This window comes from Galeopterus variegatus, unplaced genomic scaffold, assembly GCF_000696425.1.
Source record: "Galeopterus variegatus unplaced genomic scaffold, G_variegatus-3.0.2 Scaffold347, whole genome shotgun sequence".
Taxonomy (NCBI): Eukaryota; Metazoa; Chordata; class Mammalia; order Dermoptera; family Cynocephalidae; genus Galeopterus; species Galeopterus variegatus.
Window position 1 is genome coordinate 239494 of NW_007726458.1, and position 15944 is coordinate 255437.

At 58.5% G+C, this 15944-nt stretch overlaps 1 protein-coding gene across 1 annotated transcript in view; it reads left to right on the forward strand.

Moving 5' to 3' along the window:
• The window catches only part of LOC103586511 (trichohyalin), a 50838-nt gene that overhangs the window by 12225 nt on the left and 22669 nt on the right, over window positions 1-15944 (forward strand). The window contains exons 3-8 of the mRNA XM_008567805.1: window positions 5366-5510; window positions 6744-6838; window positions 10261-10373; window positions 12045-12222; window positions 15487-15567; window positions 15751-15825. Of these exons, the coding sequence (XP_008566027.1) occupies window positions 5366-5510; window positions 6744-6838; window positions 10261-10373; window positions 12045-12222; window positions 15487-15567; window positions 15751-15825 (687 nt within the window). The remainder of the gene's footprint in view (window positions 1-5365; window positions 5511-6743; window positions 6839-10260; window positions 10374-12044; window positions 12223-15486; window positions 15568-15750; window positions 15826-15944) is intronic.

Genomic DNA, 15944 nt, shown 5'->3' on the forward strand with positions numbered 1-15944 from the left:
TTCTTGGGAGCCACGGCTAGCAATTTGCCATTACGTCCCATTGATTATAGCCTCACACAGCCCTGTCAGCGAAGGGAGCTGGAGAGTATGGTTTTAGCTGAGCACACGGCCGTCCCCAACAGGCCAGCATTCTTTGTGTTGGGTGGGAGGGACGGGAGAAGAGATGCTGTGTGGGCATCCAGCACCTTCGGCCTCCTTTGCCTGCTTTTCTGACGTCAGTCTTTGCGTCGCTGATAAGCAGAGGTTAGTGATACGAATCACAAGTCCTGTGTTGTGGTTACTCGGCGCCCAGGCCCCTCCCTGCCCTGCCCCTGGTCTGCTCCGCTCTGACTCTCTGCTTCCAGCAGACCAGCTCAGTTCTGGGAATGCTGAGGACTCCTGTGGGGGGAGGTGCCGGCCACTGTGAAAGCTGGAGGCCCCCCAGGCCTCTGGCTCCCCTGCCCGTGAGCCCTGCTCAGAGGATCTGCTGCTCTCCCCAGATGCGGACTCAGGAGCCTTGAACTTGACCAAGGTCCAAGATTTTATTGCAAACTCAGAGACCCTTGGGCAGCCACAGCCCTCTTATCTGTGACTGAAGCTGGCCCAGAATTCAGGACCCATTCCCGTATCAAGGGCCTTCCAAGTGCAATGAGGCTTCATCCCGCCTCCTGTGGGGGAGAGAGAGAGCCCACCCAGCCCAGCCCCGCCCCATGACCCGCTGCTGACCTGGTCAGACCTGGTCCAGGGTTCAGTGCTCTGCACCCTCTGACCCATGAGTCACTGTCACCCCCTGCCTCAGTTTCCTCTCTGTGGATGGCCGACTCCACATTTCCTGGCAGCTGCCAGCCCAGCACTCATGGGCTACTCTTCCCCAGTGGTAAGGGCCTGGCCATGGGCCCAGCCTGGCATGTGGGCCGGGTGTCATTTACTGGCACCATTGCGTCCCACTTGGCCCTGCGTCTTCCGGGGTCCTCTGGCCCAGTGCGGCCCCACCCGGCCTGCCTTGCCTGACGTCAGAGCCTGCAGCACAGTCAAGACTTTGACCTTATTAAAAATACATGCTCACACTTCCCAAACGCAGACATAATTAATGAGAAAGGAGGCGCTGCTGTCCGAGCCGCAGAGGTCACTGAGGTTGTCAGCAGCGTCCCTCAAAGTCCTCCAGCCCTGCTGACTCACTGCCCACTCGCCTGTCTGCCCTGGGCCCTGGGCCTCCTTTACCACCAAAGGTAGCAAGTTCATGGGGGGCCGGTGCCTAAATGGGCCGCTGCCCCACAATGTGGTGCCACCTGGCAAGTGGAGGAACCTGGGAGAGAAACTGAGGTGGAAGGCTGGTTGTTGATGTCCAAGCCAGCCCTGAACAGGAGCCCCCCGAGCCCCAGTTGTGCCAGGTGCAGCCACCGAGCCTCTCTCTGTGCCTGGTCTGCACTCATGGTGTCGCTAGGTCCCCACGACCTCCTGTGGAGGCAGGGCATTCCTTTCGCATTCCCTTCGCTCTCCGATGAGTACCTGGGTGACCTTCTAGCAGGGAAAGTGACAATGAATAACTCATACTGTGCTGGTGGACAGACCACGTCTGATGGGAGGGGGCCAGTAAGAGAGTGATTGTTGCAGGCAGAGGGAACAGCCTGTGCAGAGGCCCCAAGGGGACAGGAGGAGGCCAGTGTGGCTGGAACAGAGCCGGGGTGGCCTGGGGACTCAGAGGAAGCTGGGCCAGCCCACGCAGGGCCCCACTGCCACGGTAAGGCCTCCTCTTCTGGAAGTTCCCGAGGGATGATAGATGTGATGTGACTTCCATCTTAAAAGAATCACTCTGGCTGCTTGGCTGAAAATAGACTGAGGAGAGGGGTACAGGGATCTGGGAGAGCAGCTGGGGTCCCCTAGCCGAGTGGATGCGGAGCAGGAGACAGGGAGAGGTTTGGTCTGAGTGGCTGGGAGTGTTGGGGAGGGCAGGCTTGGGCCAGGCCCCGAGGCCAGTTCCAGACACATCAGCCTGAGCCGCCTGCCAGGCATCCGAGTGGAGAGGTGGGCCGCAGCGGGTCAGAGGCTTCCCCAGGTCAGGGAGACGTGCTGGCCACGCGTCCATTGGGAAACAGCACATTTTCAGCCTAAAAGCTGAATAAGATCACCCAGGGAGCAGGCACGGATAATGAAGAAACGAGGTCAGGGATTGAGCCCCGAGACCCTCCAGCGTGTAGAGGCTGAGGAGCCGCAGCAGAGTCCAGACAAAGGGCGTCAGCAGGAGAGCGATTCCCAGCTGGGTTCCAGTGGGGCCGGAAGCCAGACCGGGCACCTCTAGAAGAAAGGGATCTACTGCGGCCCACCCTGTGCATGAAGCCATCAGAAGGGCCGGAGGAATTCATGTCCAGGGCAGCCTGGCTTTCCAGAGGGTCGGGACACTGTTGAGAGCCACTGCCCTGGCCCAGCTGCCCACACCCTCAGGTCGGGAGAGGCGGGTGGTGAACCAGCATCCACCACCCTGGTGAGGTGAGGAAAGGGCTGTCTCCCGTGCACCCCATTGCTCCTGTAAGCATGTCTCAGCAGAACCGAAATGCGCTGGAACCCCAGAGGAGGAGCCCGACTGAAGAATGCAGCTCTCGGTCACTGCAGTGCAGGGAGGCCTGGGGGCGGAGGGGTGACACTGTCTGCCGAAAGTGCCCAGAACACTCCCACGTGGAAGCAGGACCCCTCCAGTTACCTCATTACCCTGGTGTTTTCTTAACATAAAAACAATTGAGGAAATCACAAAGGGAAAGGTAGACTTGACATGAGAAAGAACGTAAAGCTTCAACGTGCTCTACATGCTTCAAAGTATTTTACACAAAATTAAAAGGCGAATTACAGACTCACAACCACTGTCACATTAATGCCTGTGTTAATAGCTTTAATATAGAGAGAGCTCATAAGAATGACTAACAAAAATATTACTCCAATAAGAAAAGTTAGCCGAGAATAGAAATTGATAATTCACAGAAGAATACAAGTAGTGTCCCAACCACCAAGCTGCCACAGGAAGCGCCCCAGGCTCTCCTGACCCGGGGTGGTGGGGGGCTAAGGGCCTCGGCCATGCACCCCCAACACCCGCAGCCAGCCCAGTGGTGACCACCGAGCTGCCGCAAGAAGGGCGGTGGGTTCCCGAGCTGGGACAGTGGGGGGTGAGGGCTTCTGCCACACCCCCTGACATCTGCCCAGCCCAGCAATGACCAAGCCACCTCTGGAAGCCCCCCGGTCTCCCCTATGGAAGTGAGGGCGTCCCACAGGCCTCAGTCCCACCCCTCCTCCTCCATCCTTCCTCCATCCCGTTTCCTTCCCCTTCCCCTCTAACCCTCCCTCCCAATTGCTCCATAACGGAATCCTAGAACATAAAACATAATATTAATAAAATTTCATTTTCTTTAAAAAAAATTAGTTAAAAAGAAATAACACATGTCCATTAAACATGTAAAAATTTTGCTGCTAATAAAAAATTCAAAATAAAACAATGACATACCAGTGTTTATTTATTAGATTAGCAGAAGAGAGAAGATTTTTTTCAATGACCCTGCCAGTGAAAGTTGGGCAACACACACGCACACTGGCTGCTCCCAGTTTATTTTGGTGCCGCCTTTCTGGAAGGCAGCTTCACACATCCAGAATCTCTTTTTTTTTTTTCCTTTTTGTCTTTTTTTCGTGACCGGCAACGGGATCGCAACCCTTGGTGTCGCGTCCGCACTGCGCTCAACCAGTGAGTGGACCGGTCTCTATATGGGATCCAAACCCTCGGCTGGAGCGCCACTGCGCTCCCAAGCACCGCACTCTACCGAGTGCGCCACCGGGCCAGCCCCAGAATCTCTTTAAAGGGAGTGACTGGCTGAAGGAAGAACCTGTTAATCATTTTTAGATTATTATAGAAGTAGCACATGTCGATTGCTGAACAATGTGTCTGTAGAGAAATGAGCTGAGCAGAGGCAAAGTCTCCCAGCTTCCCACTTCCCACCATGTGCATTTCCCTCTCTCTACACGAGTTTCCATCCGCTGGGCTCATGGTCTGCATTTTCCTTGTACACCATACTGACCGTCCTGTCACCCAGTTGTGAGCTTTCCGTCACTCTCATCCACAGCATGAGGACTTTGTGTTTGACACAACGATCCCTTGTTGCTGGGCATTCAGGTTGTTCCCATTTTCACTACTGCGCATGCCATCGCCCGGACTGCTCGTCCACGGGTCTTTCCTGCATTCTGGATGGTTTCCTTAGACTCCCAGAAGTGTAACTAGTGAATTGAAGGGTATGGAAAACAAGGTTCTCAAAACAGATTTCCAAATGGCTTTTGGGACAGACTCGACGGCACCCGTTCCCACCAGCTTTCCTCGTTGCTACGCTGGCAGCATTACATATTCTTATTTTCTTTCTTCTTTTCAAAATCTTAATTACTTTTTTGAAGAAGGAACACATGTCATGCACAGGGTACAATCCCCAAGATGTTCCAGAGGGTGAACGGGAAAACGTCAGTCCCCACCCCCAGCACCAGTTGTCTCCCCAGAGAGGACGCCGTTCCTACCTTTGCTCGGTAACTCCCATCTTGCTTTTTATACTTGATTCGTTTTCATTCATTTATTTGAAAGCTTTTATATAAGCTCATTTCTTAAAGTACTGTGGTGAAGGGCCGGCCCGGTGGCGCACTGCTACAGTGCGCCGCTTGGGAGCGTGGCGGCGCTCCCGCCGAGGGTTCGGATCCCACATACAGACCGGTTCCCGCTCACTGGCTGAGCGAGGTGCGGGCCCAACACCTAGGGTTGCGATCCCGTTGCTGGTCCCGGTCCGGTATGGGCGCAACACTGAGGGTTGCGATCCGTTGCCGGTCATGAAAAAAAAAAAAAAAAAAAAGAACTGTGGTGAAATGCACAGGACATGAAACTTACATTTCACCCATATGGAGCGTAGTTGCTCAGCAGTAAGCACATTCACGTTGTCGTGCAGCCGTCACCACCATCCGTCTCCAGAACACTGTCATCCTCCCAAGCTGAAGCTCCATCCCCATCAACGCTGACTCCCCTTCCCGTCCCCAGCCCCGCACACACCACTTCACCTCCTGTCTCTGTTCTCACACAAGTGGAAGCACACGGTCATACTTCTGTGTCGTTTTCTGTGTATTTCTGTCTTTGCACCCACCTTGCTGTCTAGCCCCGGTGCCCCTGTGGGCCCAGTCCCTCGGGGGCGCCGTTCCTGCTGGCTGTGGGCGCTGCCAGCTGCTCTGGGAGGGTCACGCTCGGTCACCAGCCTCTGCCCAGCATGCGCGGGCCCGTGCCCCCAGGCCTCACACCGCGTGTCCGACCTTCCTGGAGCCTGAGCGCCTGCAGCCGCCTGCGCCTGGCCCTGGCGAGCGCCCTGTGCGGTCTCTCTTCCAGGCTCTGAGCCCCCAGAAGCGGGCGTTCATTCTGGAGGTTCTGTCTGGGTGCCTCAGGTACCGGAAGATACTGGCCGTCGTGGTGGACGCCTTCTATGTGCGGGATGGCAGGCTCTGCCCGCGGGCCGACTACAGCCTCTTCGAAGGTAGGTGCCTGTCCTGGCCAGCCAGGCCCACGCATCCCCGAGGGCCTCCTGGATGAGGGGGCCGCAGAGACCATCAGGGTGACCTAATAGAGAGGCACATGCGGAAGGCCACCGCCCGAGCTTCTGCAGTGCCCCTGCCTCCTGGAGGCTGCACAGCCCCTGACCTCACTCGATCCTCACGGTCACCCTGAGCGGGTGGGCCAGGGTGGGTATGTCTCCCCACTTTACGGATGGGGACACTGAGCCCTCAGGCGTACTGAAGGCCAGGCTCAAGGCAGAGAGACCTTGGCCCTGCTGCCCTGTCCAGAGCCTCTGGCCCCTGCGGGAGGCCCGGCCTAGCTGAGAGATTGCCCCCCAAAGGCCAGCCTGGGCGAAATGCAGAGCCCTTCATGGGCTGACTTCCTGACCCTGACTGCAAGGCCTCTGGGCAGGGTCAGCCCCACCGACACAGTCTGGACCATCCTGGGGGGTTAAACATGAGAAGCATCTCTGCCTGGGCTTCCTGTAGGCCTCTGACGGCCATCTGTTTCCATGGGGCAAGGCAACCATTGTGGGCAGGGTGGCCATTGCCTCCACCAGGGGAGGTCGATCGGTCCAGCCCTGGGACCCTGCACTTGGCCTGGCTGCCCGCGTCCAGGAGGAGCAGGGGTGGGTGAGGGCTGCAGGGTGCTGGTAGGCCGAGCTGGGGGGCTGACGGCAGGCCCAGAGCTGGGCTCCTGCCCTGGCCCCCGGGCCCCTTCACCGCCCAGCTGGGGTTTCACAGCCTGCACACCGGGGAGTGTGACAAGCAGTGCCTGCCTCAGGAACTCGCCTCACCCAGGTGCATTCACATTCCAGTTGGCATGAGGCGATTCAGCCTCTCAGAATTAACAAGCTAGAATCCAAAGTGAGTTCACTTTTCCCAGGGAAGCTTTGGAATTTCTGAGAACTTATTAAATGAGACAATATTTTTGGAAGTGCTTTGAAAACCACAGTGCCCGTCGCCTGTTCGTGCAGTGGTGTTCGTCTTGTCTGTATTAGGTCATCATTTCCACATGGGCACCGGGCAGGAGTTTCTGCCTGTCCTTACGAGCTCCAACGTGGGGGAGGCCCTGGGTTCGGGGTCTGCGGCACCCATAGTACACCTGTGACTTAGCTCTGGCAGAGGCCCCCAAGGTCAAATGGGACCCCCCCCCCGTGGGACGGGATGGCAGCCCTTCCCACCCCACGCTCCCACTGCCCTTGTCTCCCCAGTGATCTGCTACCTGGCCACCTTCCAGCTAGAGGAGCTCGGCTTCCAGCTCTTCTGCAACATCGTCAAGTCCCAGCCAGTGGCCAAGGTGTGCAAGGTGAGCCACCTCCCCACCTGCCGCCGACCTGCAGGACGGGGTGGGGCTGAGAAACCCAAGGAGCAAAAGGTCTGTCCGGCCAGTCGCCGACCTTTCACCATTCTGGTTTATTTACGAAAGCAGCTCTGGCAGGTTTATTCTGTGTTTAAATCCGACTGACGCCCTCTCATCATAGCGAATGTGCTCTGTTTGTCCCGGGAAAATTTGATTTCCATTTCTCATGGTGCCGGTGGGCGGTGATGCCTGATTGCCAGTTGTGGGTCGGGACTGGGAGTCATGGCCTGCTGTTAGCTGGGCCTTTGGAACCTTCTCGGGCCTCTTCTGACTCATGACCAAACTCCAGGCCCAGGACAGCCTCCCCTCCCTCCTGGGGGCCTGTGCAGTTTCAGCGGGGCTGAGGGAATGAGGTCCTGGAGAGTAGCACCCTGAAAGCCGGGTCACCCAGGCCTCCGGGCCAGCAGACCAGTAACGTGTGTGCCCGAGGCCCACTCCTCTTTGCTGGGCAGCTCCCACGGGGCGTTTGCTGTGGGCCAGGCCGCCTCCGCGAGCCTACGGTGCTTGTTCTCGCCACATCCTCATGACAACCTGTGAGGTCACTCCCTCGCGGTGCTCATCTGAAGGTTGAGGAAACTGGGCACAGAGAGGTTGAGTAACTCGTCTAACGTCACACAGCAAGTGAGTAGTGAAGCTGATTCTTGGACGAGGCTTTTAGCCTCTGGCTGCTCCTCCTTGCTCTGCTTAGAGGGGGTGGTTGCCAGCCCAGGAGAGCGACTCCCTGGAGATGAGAGAGGGAAAGGCCTAAGGCCCAGCGGTGCTTCGGGCGTTTCTGGAAGGAAGCAGCCTGTTCTGCAGGGGTTGTCCCTGGCCTGGGGAAGGAGGAGACTTGGAGCAGTGTGCCCTCAGGACCACAGCACCCAGAGGTCCAGGACTAGCTGCTCACACAGCACCTCAGCCACCTAACAAGCAGCACAAGAGAAAGCACTGACCCAAGCCAGCATTTCTTTTTTTAGTGACATGGTTTCCTATCCATATGTAAACATAAGTATTTCACGGTGGGTTTGTATAGCTACCTTAAGCAAGGTTTCATTTTTATGAAAAAGAAGCAAAACTGACAGCACTTTCTGAGAGATGCTTTGAGACTGGTCCAGGGCCGGCTTCCCCCAGCTCAGAAGGGCCCACAGCAGTTTACACCCTGCTGCCACCGCTTTGAAGGTCTTAATCATTACTGAGCAAGGATCTGCGTTCATCTTGCACTGGGCCCTGCAGTTGGGGAGCCAGCGATGGACCGACATTGGCCTGCAGAGCCCCAAAGTGCTGGCCCAGGACAGAGCGCCCAGAGACTGTGCAGAGACTCACTGCGTGCTCGGGGCCAGCACAGCGCCCCCGGTGCAGGTGGCTGGGCATTGACCAGCCCAGAGCTTCTGGAAGAAGATTCATGCAAACAGCCCACACAGATCCCCAGGGGAACAGAGAAGCTGCAGGGGTGGCATGGCAGCCCAAACAGGGCCTTCCCTCCTGGGATCCATGCCCCGTGCCCCATTTTGTTGGGGACAGGAAGCCCCCACAGACACACCCTGGGGACATCACCACTGTGGCACGTGGTAGTAAGTGTGGTGTGCCTGGTGGTTCTTGGGTGGCCTCAGCCCGTGGCTCCACAGGAGATGGTGCCCATCACCCCCGGCAGCACCTGGAGGGGGCGGATGGCCCTGCTAGTTCCAGGGACCCCACGCTATGCGCTGATGGAATCCACCAGACAGCCAGAGGGCTTTCTCAGACCCACGCTGGACCGCTTCCTCCCTCCAGCAGCCTCCCTGGTAAGGCTGCCCTCATTGCACCCTGGTGAGAATGGCGGCCTCATCAGGGACCGCCTGTCTTGTGGGGGAGGGGCACCCAGGAATCACAAATGGGACACGCCCAAATCGGGGTGGGCCAGGCGAAGGGGAGGGGAGACCCCAGTGCCCAACAGCAGGGGGCCGCTGCCCGCTGCAGGCAGGAAGCAGCAGCAGGGCTAAAAAAGGGAGATGAGACGGGGCGGGGTGGGAAAGAGGGCGACAGGGCAGTGGCCCAGGCCAAGGGGCAGAGAAGGCCTGTGTAGGGCGGAGAGGGCGGGAAGAGGCCACTGGGGTGGGTGAGTGGTGAGCAGGCTGCTGCGTGGGGAGCGGTGGGAGGCCCGCGGGGAGGCAGGAAGCTGGTGAGGGCGAGGCTGCTGGGGGGGGCGGTCACACTGGGGAGGTGGCCACAGGGACCAGAGGCTCTGCCCAACCCACACCCAGAAGTGGCCACCCTTGCCCACTGCTGGCCCTCACTCGGCCTGTGCTTTCTGGACTGCCTCCCTAATAGACAACCTGCTCCCAAGGCCCACAGCTCAGTGTGCTTTTGGGGACCGAGACTAAGGCACCATATTTGCTGTGTTACCACGAAGTCATCCTGGGGGACTCTGACATGCAGTGCTGGAGCCCCACATACAGTGGCATCCATGGCAGCCCCAGGACCCTTGGCCTCCCCTTCCTGCTGGTTTTCAGGGACTTGACGGTTGTGTTTTCAGCTTTTGGACACCTCCCATAGGGCAGCAGGGGGTCCTAGGCAAGGCCTGGGGGCCTGAGCCTCTGTTCCGGCTGTGCAGAGGCCAGCTCCTGGGGCTGCCCCTCCTGGCCAACTGACAGTTCCTTTCTGTGAAAGGGGGTCTTCCAGTTCCCCGAGGTCGTTGGGCTCCACTGGGGAAGCTAAATGGGTCCTGTGTCTTCTAGAACCAAATCTGTTAGACTTGGGAGCTAGGAGCTGGGAGAGAGCCTTCAGAAGCCCATGGCCACTGGAAATCCCCACCGTGTCCTGGTCCGGGCCATCCCAAGGGCATGCCAGGCTCTGCCCATACGGACGCTGTGCCAGACCAGGGAAAACAGCCTCAATCCGAGTGCTGGGACCAGCCACCCACTGGTTGAGTGGACAAGTCACATCCCCAGGGTGGGCTGGGACTCCCTGCGCTTCCTACCAGTTCAGAAAGCTCCCCAGGGGTCATCTGCTGGCAATGCCCTGGGCAAGGGTGGGGGTTGGGTAGCAGAAAATGGTGCAATTTCATTCTTGGAATTCTAGAGCCCAGCAGTGGGGGTGGGAGTGGGGGAGACAGGCAGCTCTCCATGTGTTCCCCCAACAGCAAGAGGTGTGGGGCCCTCCAGGTCCTGGGGAGCTGGGTGGGGGCACATGTCCCCCGTCAGCAAGGACATGCCCTACCAGGCTGGGGCACATGAGCGGTAGTCTGGCCTCTTCCTCACCCAGGGATGCTACAGGGAGGGAAGGACTGTCCTGAGGGCTGTGGTCTCTTCTCCGCTGCCTGCCGTGCAGCTATGACCCCAGGCTGGGGGTTTCTGCAGGTGGGGGTCTGGGCCCGAGGCTCCCGCCTCCTGATGGCTCCCGCTCCTCCTCAGTTCCTCGGGTTCTTCTTCAACCCCATACACCTGTGCTCATGGGTCAAGGACGAGTGGAGCCTCATCTACGAGACGGCCCATGTGAGGGAGAACTGGATCAACCCCCTGATGCGGTGGGTCAGGCTGGTGCAGGGCGTGGGTATGGGGGGCTCCCGAGCGAGGGGCGGTGATGGTGGCCCCAGCCCTGAGGGACCCTGCAGGGCTCCAGTCCTGTCCCTGGCCACTCTGGGGATCCCAAGACTGCAGGCATGGGGTAGGGTGGGGGCTGAGAAAGCTGTAGCTCAGCTTCTGTTGGCTTCAGGCCTCAGTCTCTCTCTGTTGTCCCCAGGGCGCCACTCCCAGGCCTGCCACCCAGAGCTGTTCTGGTCTCCCGACAGGCTGGGGCAAACCCAGGCGCAGGCTGAGGCTTGCAGGCAGAAGGGGCTGCACAGTCGCTTGGACCCTGCCCTTATACTCCTTGCAGAGGCCTGCCAGGGCCAGGTGCAACTGGGGAACCCCCCCCCCCAGTTGTTTCCCTTCTGGTAGAACTGGGAAGGAGCCACCTTATCCTCCTGGGGACAGACAGATCATTTGTGCACAGCAGACCACTTAGGTGCCAGCTGTACGTGGGAGAACCAGAGGCCCAGAGGAGGTGGAAGCCCCTCCTGTGGGAGGAGGAGGCCCTGGCCCCAGGCAGTGGGGTCTCCGGAACTGCCCCTTCACCAAGGGGAAGTCCTCAGTCCCAGGCAGCCCACTGCCAGCAACTGGGATAAACCCCAATGGAATGGGGGCATGGCCCTGCAGGTACCTCCCTTACCTGCTGGACACTCTGCCCGCCCACAGGGTGCCACCCCTGTCCTGGGCCTGCGGGGACACCTCTGAGCAGCTGCTTGGCTTGGTTCCAGTGCACCTCTCCTCCCACCCCAACACCTGCACATGCAGGCTTCCCCTGCCCACTCTAGGACCAGCCTTGTCACAAACCTCCTGCCCTTTTCCTCCACCTGCCCCAAAGTTGGTGGCACTGGGGCCTAGCCCTAGAGTGGCCTCCTGAGGCCACTGCACATGCTTCCTCCCTCCCTCGGTGGCCATGGTTCTCAGGTGAGGTGGGAGCGATTTTAAACCATTCTGTCTGCCCTCAGGGGAGCCCCTGGGAGGGGACACTGGAGAGGCTGGTGAAGGTGGGCTGCGCCAGCACAAGGTTGTAGGCATGGAAGGGGGAGCCCCAGACCTTGGGCAGCCCAGCAACACCCTTCCCAAAGCCCTGCCCCAGAGCACCCGCACTGGTCAAGGCTGTACCCAGAACAGCTGGACTCCATGCAGGGGGATGCAGCCCTCACTGCCCCCAACTCCTGCAGCTCCCTCTCCACCTGTTGCCAACAGTGAAGCTCCAGAACGTTCCTTTCCAGTGGCAGCTTCCCTTCCCCCCTCCTGGCTTCCTTCCCCTGTGCCACCTGCTCCAGCCCAAATTAGTTCTGTGTCCCAGCTGTGGCTTGTCCTCAGAGCCCCCCAGATTCCTGCAGCGAGACCTCCCCAGCCTTGCAACTCCCCACATGCCAGCATGTCCCAAGACAGCAATGCCCCGGCCTGTTTCCTTGTCTATGCACAGGGGATACTGACATTACAGGGGTGTTGCTGACACCGTGCCTGCAAGTGTAGACACTCAGTGAAGAGGGGTGTTGGGCCATCATCACCCTCACCTTGAGGTGGACCGAAGCACTCGGGGGTACTTTGGATCCCAAGGGCCACCCCCTTGTTGACCTGCTTAGGAAGTGACCCCGAGGGGCTTCTCCACTTGTCCTTTCCAGATGGCAGCCGGAGATCCAGGAGCTGATCAACCAGCTGGAGGGAGCGCCGGCCAGTCAGTCCCTGCCTCCAAAGGCCAAGGCCAAGGTCACAGAGCCCAAGGAGTTCAACCTGACCGTCCCCAAGCCCCGCACCATTCCAGTGCCTGAGCCTGTCCCTGTCATGGCCAAACCAAGACCAGTGAGTGCAGGGATCACAGGCAGCATGGGCCTGTATCCAGGCTGGGAGAATGGACCGTGTGGGCCAGTGGGAAGCTGGGCTCCTCCAGGCTAAGGGTGTACTGGGCCAGACCAGGGACATTCGATGACCCCACCCAGCCCCACCCCACACCCCACAGAGAGGGAGCCCAGCTGAGCTGGAGCCCAGCCAGTGGTCCCAGTCAAGAGGCGCTGAGCGAAGCTGTCTGGTCACAGGGTTCAGAACTGTCTGGACTTGGAGCCTGGAGCCCACACATAACCCTGGTGCAATGTACCACCCCCTCCCCATTAAAAACTACGTATGTAGATCACAGTATGCTCTGTGCAGGGGCAGGCGATGACGTGTGTCTGCGCGAGCTCCAGTCTTGCCCATCCCAGTGCCTTTGCACACGTGGCCCATCTGCCTTGAGCCCCTTCGTCTCCCTCCCTCTGCTGACTTACTGTATCAGTCAGGATGCTTTGTACTGAAGTTACAGAAAAATGCAGCTCAAACTGGCTTAGACAAGAGAGCACTGGCGGACTCTCATGACTGAAGTAGCTTAGGCTTCAGGCATGGCTTGATCAGGGTTTCAGTTCTGCTTCTCTGTGACTCTCTCTACCCTGGTCTTCTCTGTGGGCCACCTTCATATTTGGGCTAACCTCCTTCATTATAGCAAAAAATCCAGGCCTCATGGCCACACTCTACACCGTCCAGGGCATGAGAGGATATCTTGGGCCAAGAATTGTTTGGAAAGGTCTGACTGGGCCAGCTGAGGTCCCGTGCCTGCCTCACCAGGGAGGCAGTGTCCTGACTGGTCATGGGCTGTATCTCAAGCGCCAGCAGTGGACTCAGCTTCCCAGAACAATCTGGCTCCCCAGCAGGACTGAGGACTGTACGGGAGGGTAAAGGGACGGTGCAGAGAGTTCCAGGGTCTCACCCCACTCCTACCAACCTTCAGGTCTCATTAAAATTTCTCTTGCCAGGAGGCTCTTTATAACCCCCTCAGCAGTATCCAGCCCCTCCCTTAGCTTCCTTCTCATTGACCCCAGCTCCTTTTCTTCGTAGCATTGATTAGAGTTTATAGTTGTTTAGTAATTTGTGGGCTATTCATTGTCTGTCTCCTCTACCAGACATCCATCTTATTTGTCCCATAGTCCCAATGCCTGGCATAGTCCTGGCTCAGAGCAGACTCTCAGTAAATACTTGTTGGTCAGACAGATGGATGGATATGGACAAGTGGACGATGGGATGGATGGACAAGTGGGTGGATGGATGGATGGATGGATGGATGGATGGATGGATAATCAGATAGATGGACAAATGGGTGAATGGATGGATGGATGGATGGATGGATGGATGGATGGATGGATGGATGGATGGGTGAATGGGTGAATGGATGGATGGATGGATGGATGGATAATCAGATAGATGGGCAAATGGGTGAATAGATGGATGGATGGATGGATGGATGGATAATCAGATAGATGGGCAAATGGGTGAATGGGTGGATGGATGGATGGATGGATAATCAGATAGATGGGCAAATGGGTGAATGGGTGAATGGATGGATGGATGGATGGATGGATGGATGGATGGATGGATGGATGGATGGGTGAATTGGATGGATGGATGGATGGATGGATGGATGGATGGATGGATGGATGGATGGATGGATGTTGAATGCATGGATGATGGATGGATGGATGGATTTGGGATGGATGGATGGATTTGCGATGGATGGGTGGGTGGATGGGTGATCAGGGTCCTTGTTGCTGAGCAGTGCCACAAGTACCCCATCTGCAGGATCTTCAGCATTTCTGACTCCATCTCATCAGGACTCAGTATGTTTGTCTCAGGTCGTCCTGCCAGCTGCATCTCTCTCTCGCTCTCTACCTGGCACAGCCCCTGTGCCGCCCCCACCCTGCCCTGCCCTGCTCTGCTCTATAGCTGTACCCTCCCTGCCCTGCCCCGTGCCCAGCACTGAGGGCCCACTCCAATTCACGCATTCATTCACTGAACAAATAGTTACGGAATGCCTAGTGTGTGCCAGGCTCTATTCCTTCATGGAGCATGCATTCCAGCAGGGGACTCAGACAAAACCCAGGGTAAGTAAAACGTATGAAGTGTTAGCTGGTGATAAATGCCGAGGAGAAACTAATGCAGGGCACGGGGAAGAGAAGTGTTGGAGTAGTTACGGTTCTGGTGTAGCGTGGCCAGCAGAGGCCTCCTGGGAAGGGCCGTGGAGTAAGAGCCGGAAGAAGCGAGCAAGTGAGCCCTGAGTTGTCTCAGGGAAGAGCGTTCCAGGCAGTGGGCCAAGCCCACGCGGTGGTCCTGGGGCAGTGTCCTCCCTGCCCCGAGAGTTTGATGACGGCCGGGGGGGCTGGAGTGGAGTGAGGACGGAGAGAGCGGAGGGGAGGTATCGGGCCAGCCACGTGCCCACCGTACGGGCAGAGGACAGGGTCCCTCCAGCTGCCACTGCAGAGAAGGGTGATGGGGGGCACTTTGAGGGGACTTTTTGCAGCAGGTGGGCAGGATTGGAGATGGATGTGGCTGTGAGAGATGGAGGCGCTGAGGGGGACTCCAGACCTTGGCATGAGTGGGGGAAGGGACAGTAGTAGTTAAGGGCAGTGAGGCTGGGGGAGGGGCGGGCTTGAGGGGGGTGAGGGTTTCAGGTTTGGACAAGTGGAGTTTGCCTGTCAGACGAGCATGGAGAAGCACGGAGTGGAAGGGTGGAGACAGGAGTCTGGAGTTCAGGGGTGTCCGTGCTGGGTCTGTCCTGCCCCTGCATGGACATGGCTCCCACCAGGTTACCGAGAGCCTCCTGTGACTGAGCCCAGCTGACGTGCCCCAGGCCACCGTCGTCCCTGCAGTATGCCCTTCACTGGCAGCTCCCTTTTCTGGGGTCTGTGACTCTCAGCCTCCCCTGTCCAGTCAGGCACCCTCTGCCTGTCGCTCCAACATCCAGGGACCTGGCTTCCTCCTCTTCTTGCTCCTCTCCCACCCTGGCCATCGCATCTAGGCCGATGACGTGCCCTCAGTGCTGCTGGTCACATCTCACCCGGCCCACCCCGGCCCAGCAGGTCCCAGGTGGCACTCAGTGACTTCCATTGCCGCCCGCGGCTCCTCCGGTGCAGGCCACCGCCCACCCTCTTGCTTCCTGGCAGCACCCTCTGCTTCACCTACATCCAGCCGGCCTCTGCCCTGGCGTTTCTAGACCCTCTCCAAATGGCAGCTGCTGACCATGGCTCTTCCTCTGGCCACCACCAGGTCCCTCCGAGCACCTACCAGCTGCCCAAGGAGCACCAGCAGCTGGAGATGGTCAGGAGACACAACCGCCGGAAGGCCGAGGTGAGCGGTGCCAGCCCTGCCCCCCTAGAGACCCCGATGGGGGGCATGGGAAGGGAGGGTGGGGAGGGAGAGAGAAGTGGGAGGGGAGGTGGAGGGGAGTTGGTTGGCGCACTTGTCTTCCCACGGCCCCGAGGACACGGGGTGGCGGCCGGTGACGCTGGAGCTGCTGTGTTGTTGTGGCAGGAGCGGCTGCTGAGGGCGAACACCGAGGAGCTGCGGTGTGCCATGCCCAGGTCCCGTGGGGAGCCACCGGTGCAGGTAGCATCCGTGTCCCAAGACCAGACTTCGTGATGGCATCTTCTCATGTCACAAAAAAGGTCCTCCCAAGGCATTTCAGTGGTGACACAACAGGCCACTCATTTAGCCTTTTCCGGTCG